Genomic DNA, 16,936 nt, shown 5'->3' on the forward strand with positions numbered 1-16,936 from the left:
TGATATTATCAAATCTTCTGACAAAATTCCCACTATTTTAACATGGCTAGCAACACCTATTTATATAAGGGCGCGCTTGTGTGCGTTCTTCCCGCCAAAGAACTGTCACAATTGGTTAAAATCGGGATAACTTTCACGTCTTTATTGTATATTGTGTTTATTTGATAAAAAATCATCTTTTATAATAGTTTTAAATAATACAGTTATATAAATATGTCTAAACAAGAGGAGAGTGAAGAAAATTGGGTGGCTGCGATGGACAATCTGTGTTCAAAGTTAAACGTAGATCCTTTAGCTGGGCAAACATCAAAACTATCTTTTGCAGAAATAAAAAAAAATTACACATTAGATGTAAGTAAAATATAAATCTGTGTTTCCTATGTTATCATTTACTTTTATTTACAACCTGCAAATTATAAATATACACGTATTTATACAAACTTAATCGATTTATTCACACATCTTTACATGTCACTTTTCTTTTTAGGGAGATATATTACACTGGATGGCGTGTGCTTTATATGTTGCATGTCGTACTTCTATCACTCCCACTGTACAATCGGGAAAAGCTGTAGAGGGTAATTGTGTTAGTCTCACAAGACTTCTTAGACTTTGTAACATAAGGTATACTTTATATATATAATATATTCAATTTAAATGTATAATGAATTTGGTATGTAACTTTCAATATACAAAATAATTATATGAACTACATCTAATAAAAAATATTTGTAGCCTTATACAGTTTTTTAACAAAATAAAGAAATGGATGGAAATGGCGCTCATGTCAACTGACTTCAAAGACAGAATAACTAGATTAGAACACAAATTTGCAGTTTCAACCGTTTTATTTAGAAAATTTCAACCAATTTTCCAAGAAATATTCTCAGGACTGACTAATGAACCTGTTAAAACTAACACAAAAAGTAAAAAGCAAAAGTAAGTATATATTTTAAATGCTACAGTGATGACATTTTGTGTGCAGTGGACAGGTAGAATGGTGGTGTTTCAGCTATGAAAAACTATCAGCCTTTAGAGTATATTCTGATAGTGTATATTAAATATTAGAAACATCTAATATGGAGCTTTAAAAAGCCAACTAAAATATAATAAACAAAATAATGCCTTCATTCAACTTGGGGACTATTTTGGGTGGCAATACACTGTGTGCCACATATGCTATAGTTATGTTATGGAGCCCCAAGCCCATAACTGATACTATAGGACATATGTGAAAAGAAATATCCACAACTGACATTAAAATCATTATTTATTTAAAAATGTTAGACTATCTAATATATGCAGGGTCCAAATTAAACATATAAGGACAGGTTTTTATTTTGGGCTGAGCTATGCCCACTAGCCTTTTATATCAAGTAGTATCATGAACACAAAACTTCCAAACAGCAAATCCTAATATTTTTATCTGAAATTATCTCAAAATGCATAATTCAAAACATTTTTTAAATCTATAATTATAACTACAACTGATAATTGAATTTTCTTACATTTAGTATTGGTGTAAAATATATGAAATACTCATATTTTCAGGTTGCAGCCATGTACAACAAATGCACTTTTTGAGTTCACTTGGTGCTTATATGTGTCTGTTAAAGGAGAATTTCACAACTCTGCCCATGATTTGGTTGATATGTATCATGTTCTTCTATCATGTCTTGATTTTGTTTTTGCTAATGCCTTTATGGCAAGAAGAGTTGATTTATTGAATCCATCTTTCAAAGGTAAATAATAATGTGATATTTGACTAGAAATTACTAATTACATAGCGAAAAGCTTTCTATATTTCCTATTACAAAGCTTGAGGAGAAGTTGAAATACACACATAGTTTTAATGGTTTTGATGTAACCATACTATACTGTACCTGTGGGCAGAGTTGGGTACCTAGTTAACTTAAAGTGGATAATGTTATAAAATATGTTCTAGGTTTACCAGCAGATTGGCTCAAAGATGATTTTGAGATGCCAAGGAAACCACCTTGTATTATATCAACATTGTGTGAAATCATGGAAGGATTAGCTGTTGAAGCAGCTACTATGAAGGAGTATAGCTGGAAACCAGTTATAAAGACATTCTTTGAGAAATCAGTAAGTTCAATTTACTTATAATATATAACATAAGTAATGTCACACAACTTTCACAAATTTCTCTTCTCACTTGACTAGGATTGGGTCCTTGGGGTTTGTAAGGAAGCCCTCCATCTGGTGTAATATTTGGCAATTTATACCTACAAATAATTTTATTAAAACAATAGCAATATATTTTGCTTACGTATCATTACATATCACACAATTCCCACTTTCTCATTCCCCTGCTCCCCCTTAACATATGACACATATTGTGAATAGTCTCTTATGAAAATACTTGGTTAGTATATGATATTTAAATGCTTAAGAATTAAATTCTATATGCCCTTTTTTAGATTTTAAAAGGTGACCATGACAATCTAACAGGTTTATTAGACGTTGGGAACTTTGATGTGAATGTTAAATCATTGAACAATCTTTATGAAACCTATGTACTTAGTGTTGGAGAATTTGATGAAAGAATATTCTTAGGTAAGTTTATATATCTGGAGTATTTACAGAATTCTTTAACAATTCAATACAATATACTTTATTGCACATAAAATTTATTATAGCAGAATTTATTAAAAAAATATATACATCACTACTTTTTTGTTCTATATTATTACTGGCTGACATTAATTATTGTAAGTTTTTTTATATATGACATCAAATATATGGTGATGATTGAAGTGTAAAAAAATGTAAAATGTCAAAACTTTACAAAGATATTTTATTATGCTTTGATGATAATAAAAGTTGGTACAGAAGTACATATTTATGTATCTTTTTAAGCATACTTACAGAAATTACAGCCTATATATGTTTTAGGTGAACATGCTAATGAGCAAATTGGGACTAGAAGTAAAGTTTCCGGAGATGAAATATCACAAGTTATTGAATCATTTGGTCCAGTGAGTATATATTTAATAATTTTTAAAAATATATTTAAAAAATACTACTAAATATAGGAGATAGGTCAAAATTAATGAATTGTTACTTGTATTATGTCTCACACAATTTTTTTTCTGATTTATATTTCATTTTAATATACAGATTTTACCCCTTCTGCAGTTTTATTATATGTATAAAGTGCATGGATAATAAAGTTATTCTTTTTGAAAAGTTTCATTTTCACAATTATTTTCATTAAATATTCAATATTTCCATTAACAAAATTAATAAATGTATGTATTTCCAGAGTGGACGTGCATGCCCTGATACTCCTTTAACAGGGCGGCGGTACCTCGCGCGCCGTGAGGAGCTGACGCCGGTATCACAAGCCACAAATAGTGTGGCACGATTGCTCACTTTGTTAAGGCACGCAAGACCCACACCTTCCCCACAGCTATTGCGATTTTTTGCGTTAGTATTCTATTTTCTTTTTTTTCTTAGCAAGTTTTTGTAAGCAACTGGTATGTTCATTATCATCAGATATTTTTTTATCTCGTTCAATATTTTGTCTTAAGTTAAACAAGAATTATATAAAATATTAAAAATATTTAATTTTAAATATTTTTTTCATATTTTAGTGACTGTGGTGTAAGTGAGGAAACTATAAACACAAAAGTGATTCAACCCTGCAATGGATGGATGGAGCAGTTCTCAAGATACCTCAGAGAAAATAACTGTAGCAACGAAACTATTACTTGTAGATGCAATATGGTTACTTGTTTATATTATAAAGTTTTTGAACACATCATCAGAGAGGAACATAGGAAAAAACCACAATTATCTTTGCCAGTAAGTATTAAATATAAGGTAAAGGTAATGTTTATATTGTGTGAATTGGCAAGAATAAATAAAATAATATTAATTTCAAAATATTTTGATATTGTTAATTTTTATGCCACTTGTGGGGAAAACGGAAAGTGGGAACTTTCTGCCCAAGTTTTATCACTACATGTTAAGTGGCGGAATTTAACGCCGAGCTTTGTCTTCTTACTACAGTGAGAAAATGAAAATAATTAAATTCACCCGGAGCAGCATCAAACCCGCGACCGACACGTTTACAGTCGTTTTACAATTAATTTAAAATTAATAAATTAAAACTTTTTTTCCAGGTTTTACTATCACAAGAGACCTACCAATTGACAGTATATGCCTGTTGCACAGAAGTGGTCCTACAAGCGTTCCGCGTTAACTCCCTACGGTTTCCTTGCGTGTTACAAATATATGGCCTTAGTGCTTTCCACTTTTATAAGATCATTGAGTTGGTTGTTCGTGCTATGTTTGATAAGCTCAGTCGTGATGTTATTAAACATCTTAATGCTGTGAGTTTTTTTTAATATTATTTTTGTTTAACTGTGATATATTTTTAAAGTAATAACCAAATTCGATAAATTATATAGTGTAGTAGATTATTTTATTTTCGTTAGTGTTATTTTTTCTAAAGAAGCTTATTCTTGCCTGTCTATTGTTATAAAAATAAAGTTAGACACATGTCATGACAATTTGAATTATTTGTTATGATTAAGATTTAATTTAAAGAAAAAATTATAAAAATCCAAAGAAAACAATTATGATATTAAAAGAGGAAACAAACAATTATTAAGACATTACTAGTTAAACCGTCACAAGTCAATTAGTCACGCAAATTTTTATTATTAAAAAAAATTGCAATAACATTAATAAAAAAAATAACTTTTTTTCTAATATAGTGTAAATTATATATAGGTGGAAGAACAAGTTCTAGAATCTCTTGTTTGGACATCAGACAGTCCTTTGTGGGATCAGCTCAGCAGAACTCCAGTACCGGCCTCTACAGAAGTGTATGTACAAGAATCGCCGAACAGTCGTCGAAATTTAAGTCAAAGTAGTAAGTGTGTTTTTTAGATAGATTCAATTAATTTATAAATATTTATTTTAATTCAACTTTGCCAATTCCAGTTTATTTGATCCAAGCATAAATTTATTTGGCATATAAAAAATTTTACTAATAGAATTTTTAAATATAAGTAGGCTATCGTGCAAAGGGAAAAGCTTTTATTTGCAAACACAACAGTTGTGGGTACTATTCCTACTCGCGGAGAATGAATTACTTCCACTTCATTACATAGTATAAAAAAATCAAAAATTAATTGAAAGTCGCTTTCCTCTGTCTGTCCCTCTGTATGCTTAGATCTTTAAAACTACGCAACGGATTTTGATGCGTTTTATTTAACAGTAGAGTGATTCAAGAGGAAGGTTTATATGTATAATAACATTAATTATATAGTAGAGAAGTACTGTTATTTATGATGTTTATTATGTGATATTGTAAATAATTACATTTTTTCCGCTTACATTGCAAACGCAGGCTGAACCCTAGAGATTTATCAAAATAATGTACCAAGTATTGTAAATCTTGAAAAGGTCTACAAAAAACTGCGATGGTTTATTTATGTCTATCCCTTACGGATAACCCATAATAACAATTTTTTGTCATTTACTTATTACGAAAAATAATGGCTTATTTTCGAAGCCATTTTATGTAATACAGCATTAATCCTTATGCAATTAGATACCTTAAATACTTTGTTGATTTAATATAGATCAATATCACTCTACCACAACATATAACTTAAATGAATATTTTCAAAGATATTACAGATTTAAAATGCAAAGACAGAGCACTTAAGCACGAGCGGGTCACTAGTCCTCTACAATAACAAAAGGAAACAGTATTTAATTTAGATAAGTTTCCCTCTTCGTACCCTACATATAAGTAACACCGCATGAAATAAAAAAAAATACTTACAGGTGGCCTACAATCACCAGTGTCGGCAGAGATAGACCGTTTCCTCACCCCTATGGCGGATCATGCGAAGAAACAATTGTTCAAAGATAATATAAAACCTGGTCAGTCACTTTTAGGTAACCACTATTCATTCATTTTTTTTGTTTTTTTTACACAATATTCAAAACATTTTGCATATTTTTTGTTTGTCCTTTCTTTATTGAAATTATTCCTTTGTGAATCTTAAATGCTTATACATTTTGCATAAATTTAAGTAAAAGGCTGTTTTGGCACAAATTAAGTCTATAAGTATACTTATTGTATATGATTCAAAAAAAATATTATCATTTAATTTTACTATAGCTATATCATTTAGAAAATCATATATGCACATTTATTTAGTTATTTAACATTTTATATGCTCGCTTATATTATATATATTTTTTTTAGCAACAAATAATAATACAGAACCTTCTGCACCTCAACCCAGTACGTCTGCGTCAAGTACAGAAAACACGCCTAATACTACCCCAAAGAAAGCTAATAACTCTTTAATACTGTTTTTCAGAAAGGTAAATAAATTGCTATAATTTTTTATTCTACTTATTAGTTTAACTTACACATAAAAAATATTTATGTTTATAACATTTGTTAAAATAATAATGGTATTTTTTTATGATTATATTTTATAAAGATAGTATTAAACTATTAATATAATTATTATTTTATTATGCAAAGTACATATCACATTATTTGAGGCGACGCCGATAAGACCTAGTCTGACTGTAAGCGCTCTGGTTGTGGGTTCGATCCTCGCTCCCCTGAGTGAGGGATTGCACTGAATGATTGGTGATTTTATTTAAATAGTGTTTCCTCTCTCTGGTAGACAGCGAGGCGTTGAGTTCCGCCACTCAACAAGCAATGTCTAAAATATTGAGCGGAAAAAGTGAGGACGGCCTTAAAGTAAATAAATATGATATAAAAAAAAAACCTCATGCCTGCTTTGCGGGAAAAACGTGAAACTATTTTATTTTTTTGGTTTTATGGTGTAACCCGCATGTGGCAGGATATTAAGACGCTTCCGTTTCATTTGCGTGGTGAATGACGGAACGGAAACGCCGCAGTTTTTTTTCCAGAGCGAAGAAATAAAAAAATAATAATTCCCCCATGGGAATCGAACTTCGTCTGGTTCACAATCGCATGCTTGTAGGGTACACCATAATCAAGACTATCGTCGAGATTATTTTATATTACACTATTTATAATATTAACTTTGACAACAGTTTTACAGTCTAGCAGTGGTCCGAATGAACGATCTGTGCACAAGACTGCGACTCACAGACGAGGAGTTAAAGAGAAAAATATGGACGTGTCTAGAATATTCCATTATGCATCAAACACAATTAATGAAGGACCGCCATCTTGATCAGATACTCATGTGCGCTGTTTATGTTATATGCAAGGTGGGTAAATAGTGTTGATAGATTTAATAGATGATTTTTTCATGAGTATGCCGGAGTTATTTAGTATTATAGTGTTTTTGTTAATGTTATATTTTGAACCATATTTTTTTCATTTAACTTGATATACCCTTTATTTACCTTTTTAAATATTCTCTTCTTTTCTTAGTGATCATATATTAAGAAAGAAGAACGAAAGAAAGAAAGTAACACTTTAAAAATGTTAAACTAATTATTATTTTTATTTGAAAAGAATTAATTTTGAATTTTGGCTTCTAGAGATTCTTAGCCCAGACTGTATAATAGGGTGGGTCGATTTTCAATTTTTTTTGATAAAAATCGTGGGGAGTCTTAAAAGTTGCGTTATTGTAATATTATCACATATAAAATATTCGATATATCCCCTCTTCCGAAGTCCACTAATTTTTTACTAGTGAATACAATGTACTGTATATTGAGGGAAGTGTGTGTAGATATGTTTGAGTTATTATTGAAATTAACTTTTGGATAACATAATTTAACCTTATATAATGTATAATCATTGAAATGTATCTAAATACTATATCTTTAATTTTGTCTGTCTCACTTACACAGTCACACGCTTGTTCTCCCGCGTCAAGTCAATTGATTTTCTAGTATTTATAAATATTAGTTTCATTTTAGGTATCCAACACACCAACCAATCAAGTGGAGAGAACATTCACAGACATCATGCGTTGTTACCGACAGAGGCCGCTCGCTGACAACCTCGTGTACAGGACTGTGCTCATTAAAAATGATGAAGGTATTATATCTACTCCCTGTGCGGGAGGAGCATATGGCAGGATAAGCATAGGCATCCAAGTGTTTTAAATTTTCGAAGTAATATGCAGGGTGGAAGAGGCAGCGCTTCTTTAACTGAAACTGCATATAGGGTAAAATATTTCAAACCCAGAATTAAAAAAAATAATCAAGGCACATCAATGGTTTGGATGTAGGATTTTTTTTTCATTTCACGATTTTTATCCATACCTGTATTTGTGTCACGCACACATACGTATGCGACGTTGCCGCTTTGACAGGTAAGTGTGTGCGTGCCTATGTTATACTTTACAAATGGCGTTTTATTTTTAAACGATAATTTTATTATTTATTTTGTTTGAAAAAAAAAACTTTTTCATTTTTGAGAATTATTTTTTTCCGAATTATATTAGGCTTTTATAGAGTAGTTAAAACTGTGGTTTCATTTAAAGTGGCGCTGACAATTCCACCCTGTATTTCGTGTTGATTGGCGGAATCCAACGTCGCGCTTGATCTTGTTAATTTAATGAAAATAATAAATAAATACGGAAAAGTTGTATTAAAATGGATCCACAAGATAATAATTTAATGTTACATATATCATAGTGGCATAGTACCGTCTTATTGCAGACGCGATGTTTGGTGAGTTTGAGCCCGACTCTGGTAGACAAAGTGCGGCGTTAAAATTCGCCACTCAACACACAGTGTCTCGAATTCTATACGATGGAAAGCGTAGGAGAGTGACTAATGATAGGAGAAGACTGATTTAAAAATTTTCGAACCTCACATCTTGGATATTGTCCAACGTTAAATCAAATTATCCCATGCGTTAATTGAAACTACATTATTTTTCATATTTACAATTTAACATGTCTTGTTTTTATTTATAAAATACAAATTTATTTTCAGAATCACCAGAAAGAGGAGACTTAATAAACTTCTATAATAAAGTATATGTAAAATGTATTCAGGCATTTGCATTGCGATTTACTGGTAGGCACAGAGATGTAAGTATATTTTTTGTACATACTTTTCTTGCACTTTGTTCCATTTTCCGCGAAATTCTGTAGGCGTTGCATGTTTGCATGAGTGGCGGAACTTGACGTTGCATTTTGCCTCGTACCCTCAACGCCCCTCTTTGGCCTTGTATCAAATAAATATTTTTTTTATTAACAACATAAAATTGCAAAATAAGCTTAGTAGTAAGTGATAAGGCTGCCTTTGCACAAAACTGGTCAACTATTGTAAAAATCCAATCTCTACTTTTATCCCTTGTTATTGGAGTCCCATAGCGTTTTAGATTTGATTTTATATATAATCAATTACAGTTGAGCAAATCTCGATTGCAATTGATAATTAAATATTAACAATAGGTTTTATATTTATATAGGAATTTCAATTAACAATTAATAATTTATAGTGTAATAATAACCAGTGTATTTGTTTATCACTGATCCATGGATAATATTTCATTGTCATTTACACTCAAAATTTGAAAGACTCTGATTTTAATTTGTTATCTCAGGAACAATCCCTGTCCCCTTTGCCGGCTGGTCGTACAGCGCTGTGCGGGAGATCGCCGGGAGGACAACGCGTGTCGGAGCGCCACCAGCTATACGTGAAACCTCTGACTACACCGCCAAATCATCACCATCACCTGACTTATAGATTTAGTAGAAGTCCTGCTAAGGTTGGTAATTTTTTTTTTGAGCTTCACGCTGCATCTCGCACAACAGGAATGGCAAAAGGCACGAGAATTTACTTCGACACCAGAGCGAATAACCTAAAATATTAAATATATAATTTACTTGAGTGGAAATGGAAATCCACATCCCGTCGCGTTTACAATCACACACTTGTTCCCCTGCGCCAAGAAGCCTTCCTCCATTTACATTCTTTCTTTATTTAAAATAAATTATAACCCATGTCCTTCCCAGGACCAAATTATACAATAAAAAACCAAATCAGTCCAGTTTTTCCGAAGATGTACATGTATAAAACTTCAGTTTTTTCTATTTTATTTTATTACAGAACTAAACTCAATTAGATTATTTTTAAAAAATATGTATATTTAATAAAACCTTATCATCCAAACAGGATTTGCACGCAATAAACACTATGGTATCGTGCGAAGTGGGAGTCGGTGTAGGAGTAGGGGTGAAACGCAACGCTGACGACGGAGAAGTGGTGACCCGAGCTGATGGCGATTTGGTGAAGAGAGCACGGTATGGTGGAGTGGCGAGAAAGCTGCAGGGGCTGGTTAGCGACCGACAGGCAGTTTGATTTAATGGTAATTATATATCATCTCATATTAGCTGTGCTAAAATGACGTAGTTCTGGGGCCCTAGGATCTCAATCTATAAAGTTTATTTATTAATTTATTTTGATACGATATTATTCGAATACTATTGTAGCAATGTTAATATTTTGTTTTCATTTATCTATTTAAACATGTAGCACTGACCCAATGTTGCCAGATGTCCTGAATTTGGTGGGATGTCCAGATTTTTAGCCCAAAATTTAAATAATATATATTTTTTGTTTTATATAATTTATATTTCATTTCTGTGGAACAAAGTTCATTCTATTATATTCTTTTTTTTAATGGTCTTCATTTCTTTTCTTTTTCAGATGAAGTCAACACTTCTATAAATAAGGTCATTGAAATGAATTTCAAATATTTATTTACCAAAAATTTTTCTTTTAGCTCTCTAAGTGTAATCATCTATTGTTTAATCAGTTCAATTTGACTATATATACCATTAGCATAAAAATCAATTTTAATGTTAAAAAATACTTTTTTTGGTCACAATAACAAACATACAATAAATGTATGTATTATATTTTTTATGGAAATGGTGCTAAGAGCTTTGTTACATCACATTCATGTAACAATATCACAATTTTGACTATATTAACAAGAAATCGAGAACCAATATAAATTAGATTATAATAATCAACAATTTATAACTATTTAAATACTGTTTAAGTATTTTATATTCAGTGTATATTCAACTTGCTGTAACAGGGCTCAGTAATTGGTTTCATATATAGTTCTAGGTTCTACCCACGCTAATAAATGATATTGATCTCATATTCTTATTTGTGGGCATTATTTAATATTATTATGCCATATTATCTAAAATTGCTCATTGCTTTCTAAGTTATGTGAATTGGACTAGGTGGCCGCCATTTTACCTATTGATTGTAGGTAGTTCTTGTTTACCATTGTCAAAGTCATTTTTGTATATAGACAAGATTCTGCTCCTATACTAAGCCGAGTCTGTCGCTGGTTTATATCTATATTTTAAATATTTATCATTATATTACAAGTAGCAAGTTCCTTTTGTTTTTTGACTGAAATGTACTTATTCGGTCTTAATATTATTATATTTGCTTCCATTAATATTATTTTTTATTTTACGCCTAGATTATAAGTGATGATTGGAAAATAGTTTAAATCAACTTTTGTTATAACGTTAATCAAAATTAAATGATTGTATATTTCGGACATAACTATTTTATCGTGTATTCTATGTAGATTTTACTTTTTAGTATAAATAATATAAAGTATTGAAAAATCCTATTTTATTTCTTCATAAGATGTAATTCACATACACATTTTTTAAATAGGAGTTATTTTTTATTTACCTTATTTCCACTAAATTATTATATCTATTTTCTCTAATTTTTTTTAATGGGCACCGATTTTTATAAACTTTGAAATTCAGACTTATAAATATTTAATTGAACAGTGTTCTATCATTTTATAAAATTCACCCCCTACAAATATTCAATCCTTTATATGCACCCTGCATATAAAGGATTGAATATTTGTATGGAAAATTCTTTAAGTCACCACAGATTTTTATAAAATTTGAAATTTAGACTCTTGCAAATATTACATTGAACACGTGTTTTCGATTTGAATTCAACTCTAAGGGTGCAAATAAGCAGACGAAGCAGCGCGCGTCCACTAGTATAATATAAAATTTTATAACTATTTACTTATAAAAAAACATAAAAGCTTAATTGGAGCTTAAGCATAAACACAATTCAATTAATCACAAACCGGTTTCAATAATTCAATATTTGTTTGGGTGTAAAATATTAATAAATCGAAAATCCGTACCAGACCAACCTTATAGTTATAGACATAATCTTATAGCCCAAAACCCCAGAGCCGCCAGACCCACGTAGACTTACTAACTTAAAACTTCAGAGGTAGCGGTAATAACGGTATATCTCTTTCTGAGATGATGGAGCCATTGGATTGGACTGCGTGCTTATGGGGGGTCCGAAAATAGTCCGTAAATGATATATTTAAAATTAAAGATAATAATTAGGTAATTTTCCCCAATTTTAAACAACCTTTAGAACGTCTGGCAGGATTAAAGGCTCACGTAAAGGGCCTGGTAATAATAAATATACATTTTTTACACTATTCTTTAAAACATATAAAAACAAGCCTTTCTACTTAAGGTAACTGGGCGCGTACCTTAAGTTGGCGCTATCTCTGAAAGGTCCCTGCTTTCAAGTTAGAGAGTATGCATACAGTCTAAACTATGTATTGACTATTTATTGATCCTCAAAATTTCAGTTTTGCTAAAATGATGTAGGTCTGTGGGCCCTGGGATCTCAGTCTATTATAATTATAGACATAATTTAACCCCTTTATCCAGTAAGATCATTAATCTTATACATATATAATGTGAAAGAATTACTTCATTATAATTGTTAATTACAAAACAGAGCATACAATCTAAAGGTATACATTTTTAATAATACATAAATATGAATACAGTAACTATAATCAAAACAGAAAGATTACAACTACGATATATAAGATTTCCATATTATTTAAGTTTTTATTTACAAAGTCAATTTGAAATGCAAAATAGATTAAACTCTAAACTAAATTTAAACATCCACTTATAGCTCATGAGCAATGGTAGCCTAGTAAGGTTAAATATATAAAAAATATATACATATTATATTGTTATAATATATCTAAATATTACAGTACTGGCGACACGTCGTGGCTGCCCTGGTGGTAGGTTTTCTGAGCTTTGCATATTAATCTCTTTTAAATACTAAAATCGAATTTGCGCAGCCATCTATAGTTAATTTCAAGGCGGCCACAACATTGACCGTACTGTATTTTAGAAACTTAACTTAGTGTCCATTTGTTATCCGTGATTACCCCAATAATTGTTATACCCAATATTTTTTATAAAAGATATGTTTTTAATGTAACGAATCTGTAGATAGCGGCGAGGAGCGCGCGGAGGGCGGAGCCGAACGCGAATGTCAGGTGCCGCGTCCCTGAAACGATATAATTATTATTATTTTTAGCTTCACGCTGTGCATACCGAATGAATTATAGTCATCCTTGTGCGCGTGCGTCTCGACAGCCTCAATCATATTGTGGTTTAAAATAATAATAAAAAATGATGTTTATGTAACATTGCTATATAATATCATCTCTAAACCAATGACACTTTTAAGAAATAAAATATATTGTTTTGAAATATAAAATCATAATAATATAAATAACATTATATGTATACAATTTACTTACTTTGCCCTCCTTGATCGCAATAACGTATCGCTGCGCCACACGCTCTGCTGGTGAATAACCATCAGCATATGATGAATCCTGGACAGAATTTATTAATGATGTAATTAATGAATGTCAGTCAAAAATATGTATGTGCAGCAAAGCCGTGAAGGCTCTTCCATAAATAAACCTATCCTTTGTACTTAATGTCAAAGTCAGTCAAATATTATTAATTCAAAAAACAAATAACATGCAGGAGAAATAAAAAAAAATAACAAGCCAAACTATCCTTAAACTTCAGATCATAGATATTAATTTAGTGTTAAAATTAGTTTTCTAATTAACTTACTTCAAAAAGAACTTCATATGGATCAGCAGCAGATGCTGGAAGACGATTGACCACAGCTCGATAAAAACATGTAGTTTGAGGATACAAGGCCATAACCACTGCACCTTTGGGAAATAACGCGTGTTCATCGGTACGAGGATCTGCCCTCATTAGGGGGAGGGCAACTACCCTCCTTTTACTTAAAACATGACGATTCTTTTGTTCTTCATCTATGTCGTCCACTTCGTATTTACCTTGCGCTGGTAACCAGCCCACAACCTGTTTGAGTTATGTGAACATCATTTAATTGAATATTAATGTTTTGTTTGAATATATAAAATAAATGTTTTTTTTACATCTTCATGTTTTTACCATTTGCGAGAGAGGAATTTAGGAAATCATACCTTAATATTCCACTTCGCCCCAAGGAACCTACATGCCTGCTGAGTCACCTGTCAGTCACTTAGTTATTAAACAAAGAGTTCTAGAAGCACTGATAAGTAAAAAATCTATAAAATACCTCAGCTAAAATCCAATTTTCCTCCTTCTCCGAGACCCTCACCAGAGCTGCCACTGCATCACCAGGCCTGGCTATATGTCCAGCATCAGCTGGTACGGCTCCACATAGTGGAGGGGCGCGTTCACCGACTCTCCCCACATGCAGGGGGAGGGTTTGAGCTGCACTAAGCAACATTTTCATGAGAGCCCCGCAGCCTATTGTCTCTTTGTTGCCTGCGTGACGCGCCTGAAATTTTAATATATATAATATTTTTTGAAACTAATTTAAATTGTTATTACCGCACTAAGCTACGCGTCTTGAAAACCTTCTATGGGCTCTAGACAATAAAAAAGCTAGATTTTTATGCATTTTGTATCAAATAAATGTTGAATATGTACATATATGTTAGATAATTATTTTATGAATGATTGTTTTTTAATAGGATGCTTCGAAACTACATTTCTTTTAACTTTACCTTTCAAGATATGACATCTTGAATGGTGAAGCTCAATATAGTATTTTATCTTATCAGAGGAAATGAACACAATACACTGCCCTAAATGAGGATTGAACTCAAAACCTATGCCAGGCCTCTCAGGTTCTAATAAATATGCAAGCACTAAATATTCAGGGCAAATTAGTGTACAACCAATTCCCACTTTCCTCTTTCTCATACATTTGTACAGTCTATTCAACTCTCTCTCCCAAGACCTCAGTGATATAAAATAAGCAATTTGATGGGCATTATATTTTGTTATTTTTATTTATAATTAAATATTTAATATTTTCATATCCATGCTCTGGTAACAAGGCAAAGTGCAGTGTTAAGTTCTGCCACTTAAAATGCAATGGCTTAATTAACTGGAAAGTGGGGAGCATCTTAACACTAGGTCCTCCTCTACTCTGACATATGTAAACAATATGTTTTAGAAAATGTATAAAAATTTTAATATGGGGACAGGACTGAAACAGTACTTTGTACATACTATTTGCCAACATATGTAGTTGAAGCATACCTGAATTCTTCTTTCATTTTTGATTGCTCTTATTTCATAAATCCTTGAAAGAGCTGCACGAAGAACTCTTTCTTCTTGTTCAGCAGCAGTAAGCCCAGCTTTATACAGATTTTTTAGTTGCATTTGCTGTAACATGAAATCAGAATTATTGTAAAAAATATGGTAATTATTGTCTTACAAAAAAGATAATTATTGTATTTATTAACATTTTTAAAATGTTTTCCCACACTAATGCCTAGATAAGTAAGTTATGAATGAAAACAGTAACTCAAGATCAATTTCAGACTCACAGTTGATTTTAAATATGGGTCTGAGAATAAAAAGAATTGTTAATATCTTGTAGTTTTACAAATATAATTCTTACCATTATTGTCTTTATAAATGAATGAACTTTTAAAGAAATAATATAAAGAAATTTTAAAAAAAACCTGTTGAGATGAACTAGAGGAATCTTCAGCAGAGGAAGTTGATTCTGCAGCCTTCTCAGTTCTTAATATTGAATCAATACACTGTTCATTACGGCCTCTCTCTGATTCTATGTCATATATCAACCTGTGTAAAGTTCTTAATTTTTCCTATAACCAAATGCAATAGAATTATTTTTATGATCAATTAAGCACATTGAGTATAATATGAGATGATTGAAATGTTTTTTCATTAACATATAGTTCTTTTGGTATTTTTTTATACAATTTTTTTATATATTATATAAAAAAAACTATGTTTACCTGAACTTGCTGTGCGGCGACATCAGCGGTTAGCGGCATCGTGATTATCAATCGATAGTTCCCAGCTTAATAAAAGTACATGAAACCAGCTGATCACAACAAACACCTACGGTAATAAGTTTTATGTATAAGAACTTAGTAATTATGTAAAATAATGTTTAATGTATCTGTAATGTTTTTTAAAAATAATATAAACTAACCAATAAAGTAAATTGAACCCAAAAGTATATTTTTATCATTCCAAATAAAATAATAATTGTAGATTTTACAGCTGGAAATATTTGAAAATTTTAAGGAAACTCAGGAAATTACTGTTTTTAATAGTATAGTATTTGTTTACACATTACTTATCAAATAAATAACGTTTTGATAGTTTAATTTGTTATTATTAATATAATGTATGCAGTATTACAAAAGTAGATACATTAATGTATATAGAAAAATAATACTCACTGAAACTGTAAGTGTCACTATCAATTTATCTTTGTTTACTATTCCAATTTCCATATCAGTTATACCATTAACTACCGATATGTCAAGAAAGGCGGCAACAGATTATTTATAAGCTTAGGAAAAAAATACCTTAGGTAGGACAATACGGTAACACCATATTTAATATGGAATGAAAATTTATATAAATTATTATTTTTAAAGTAGAATATGTAACTCTTTTTGCATGATATTATTGTTATATGTTTAATTATTAAAACAAACATTTAACCATAAATAAACCACAAACAAAAGTTTATATAGCGGACGGCG

At 30.9% G+C, this 16,936-nt stretch overlaps 2 protein-coding genes across 4 annotated transcripts; one reads left to right on the top strand and one right to left on the bottom strand.

Annotated features, from left to right (window-relative positions):
- Nucleotides 1–63: 63 nt before the first annotated feature.
- On the top strand, nt 64–11,624 carry LOC146532151 (retinoblastoma-like protein 1). 2 transcript variants are annotated; one of them, XM_085197512.1, is made up of 19 exons: nt 64–351; nt 488–624; nt 736–939; nt 1,552–1,742; nt 1,946–2,106; nt 2,442–2,577; nt 2,917–2,999; nt 3,287–3,450; nt 3,618–3,828; nt 4,149–4,358; nt 4,762–4,903; nt 5,827–5,925; nt 6,254–6,375; nt 7,087–7,266; nt 7,927–8,047; nt 8,953–9,050; nt 9,569–9,733; nt 10,141–10,333; nt 10,675–11,624. In XM_085197512.1, the coding sequence occupies exons 1-18, from the start codon at nt 214–216 to the stop codon at nt 10,324–10,326; spliced, it is 2,748 nt and encodes a 915-aa protein (XP_085053638.1). In that variant the 5' UTR covers nt 64–213; the 3' UTR covers nt 10,327–10,333; nt 10,675–11,624. The 2 variants fall into 2 exon arrangements, with proteins under 2 accessions (XP_085053638.1, XP_085053637.1); XM_085197511.1 differs by having other exon boundaries at nt 65–351; nt 5,827–5,940.
- Sgf29 (SAGA-associated factor 29) lies at nt 11,615–16,771 on the bottom strand. Of its 2 annotated transcripts, none has more exons than XM_085197514.1 (8): nt 16,628–16,771; nt 16,175–16,280; nt 15,875–16,021; nt 15,447–15,572; nt 14,452–14,676; nt 13,953–14,210; nt 13,625–13,702; nt 11,615–13,368 (listed from the first exon to the last, which is right to left on the bottom strand). In XM_085197514.1, the coding sequence occupies exons 2-8, from the start codon at nt 16,211–16,213 to the stop codon at nt 13,354–13,356; spliced, it is 888 nt and encodes a 295-aa protein (XP_085053640.1). In that variant the 5' UTR covers nt 16,214–16,280; nt 16,628–16,771; the 3' UTR covers nt 11,615–13,353. The 2 variants fall into 2 exon arrangements, with proteins under 2 accessions (XP_085053640.1, XP_085053641.1); XM_085197515.1 differs by lacking the exon at nt 16,628–16,771 and adding an exon at nt 16,375–16,559.
- Nucleotides 16,772–16,936: the final 165 nt, after the last annotated feature.

This window comes from Heliconius melpomene, chromosome 14, assembly GCF_056956725.1.
Source record: "Heliconius melpomene rosina isolate 202511_hmr_F chromosome 14, ASM5695672v1, whole genome shotgun sequence".
NCBI classification, from domain to species: Eukaryota; Metazoa; Arthropoda; class Insecta; order Lepidoptera; family Nymphalidae; genus Heliconius; species Heliconius melpomene.

Coding starts and splice junctions, on each gene's coding strand:
- LOC146532151 (XM_085197511.1), top strand. CDS start 214: ATGTCTAAACAAGAGGAGAGTGAAGAAAATTGGGTGGCTGCGATGGAC. Junction 352..487: donor AAAAAAATTACACATTAGAT/GTAAGTAAAATA, acceptor TTTTCTTTTTAG/GGAGATATATTACACTGGAT. Junction 3,451..3,617: donor CAGCTATTGCGATTTTTTGC/GTTAGTATTCTA, acceptor TTCATATTTTAG/TGACTGTGGTGTAAGTGAGG.
- Sgf29 (XM_085197514.1), bottom strand. CDS start 16,213: ATGCCGCTAACCGCTGATGTCGCCGCACAGCAAGTTCAG. Junction 15,573..15,874: donor CCTCTAGTTCATCTCAACAG/GTTTTTTTTAAA, acceptor TTCATGTTACAG/CAAATGCAACTAAAAAATCT. Junction 13,703..13,952: donor CATATGAAGTTCTTTTTGAA/GTAAGTTAATTA, acceptor AATTCTGTCCAG/GATTCATCATATGCTGATGG.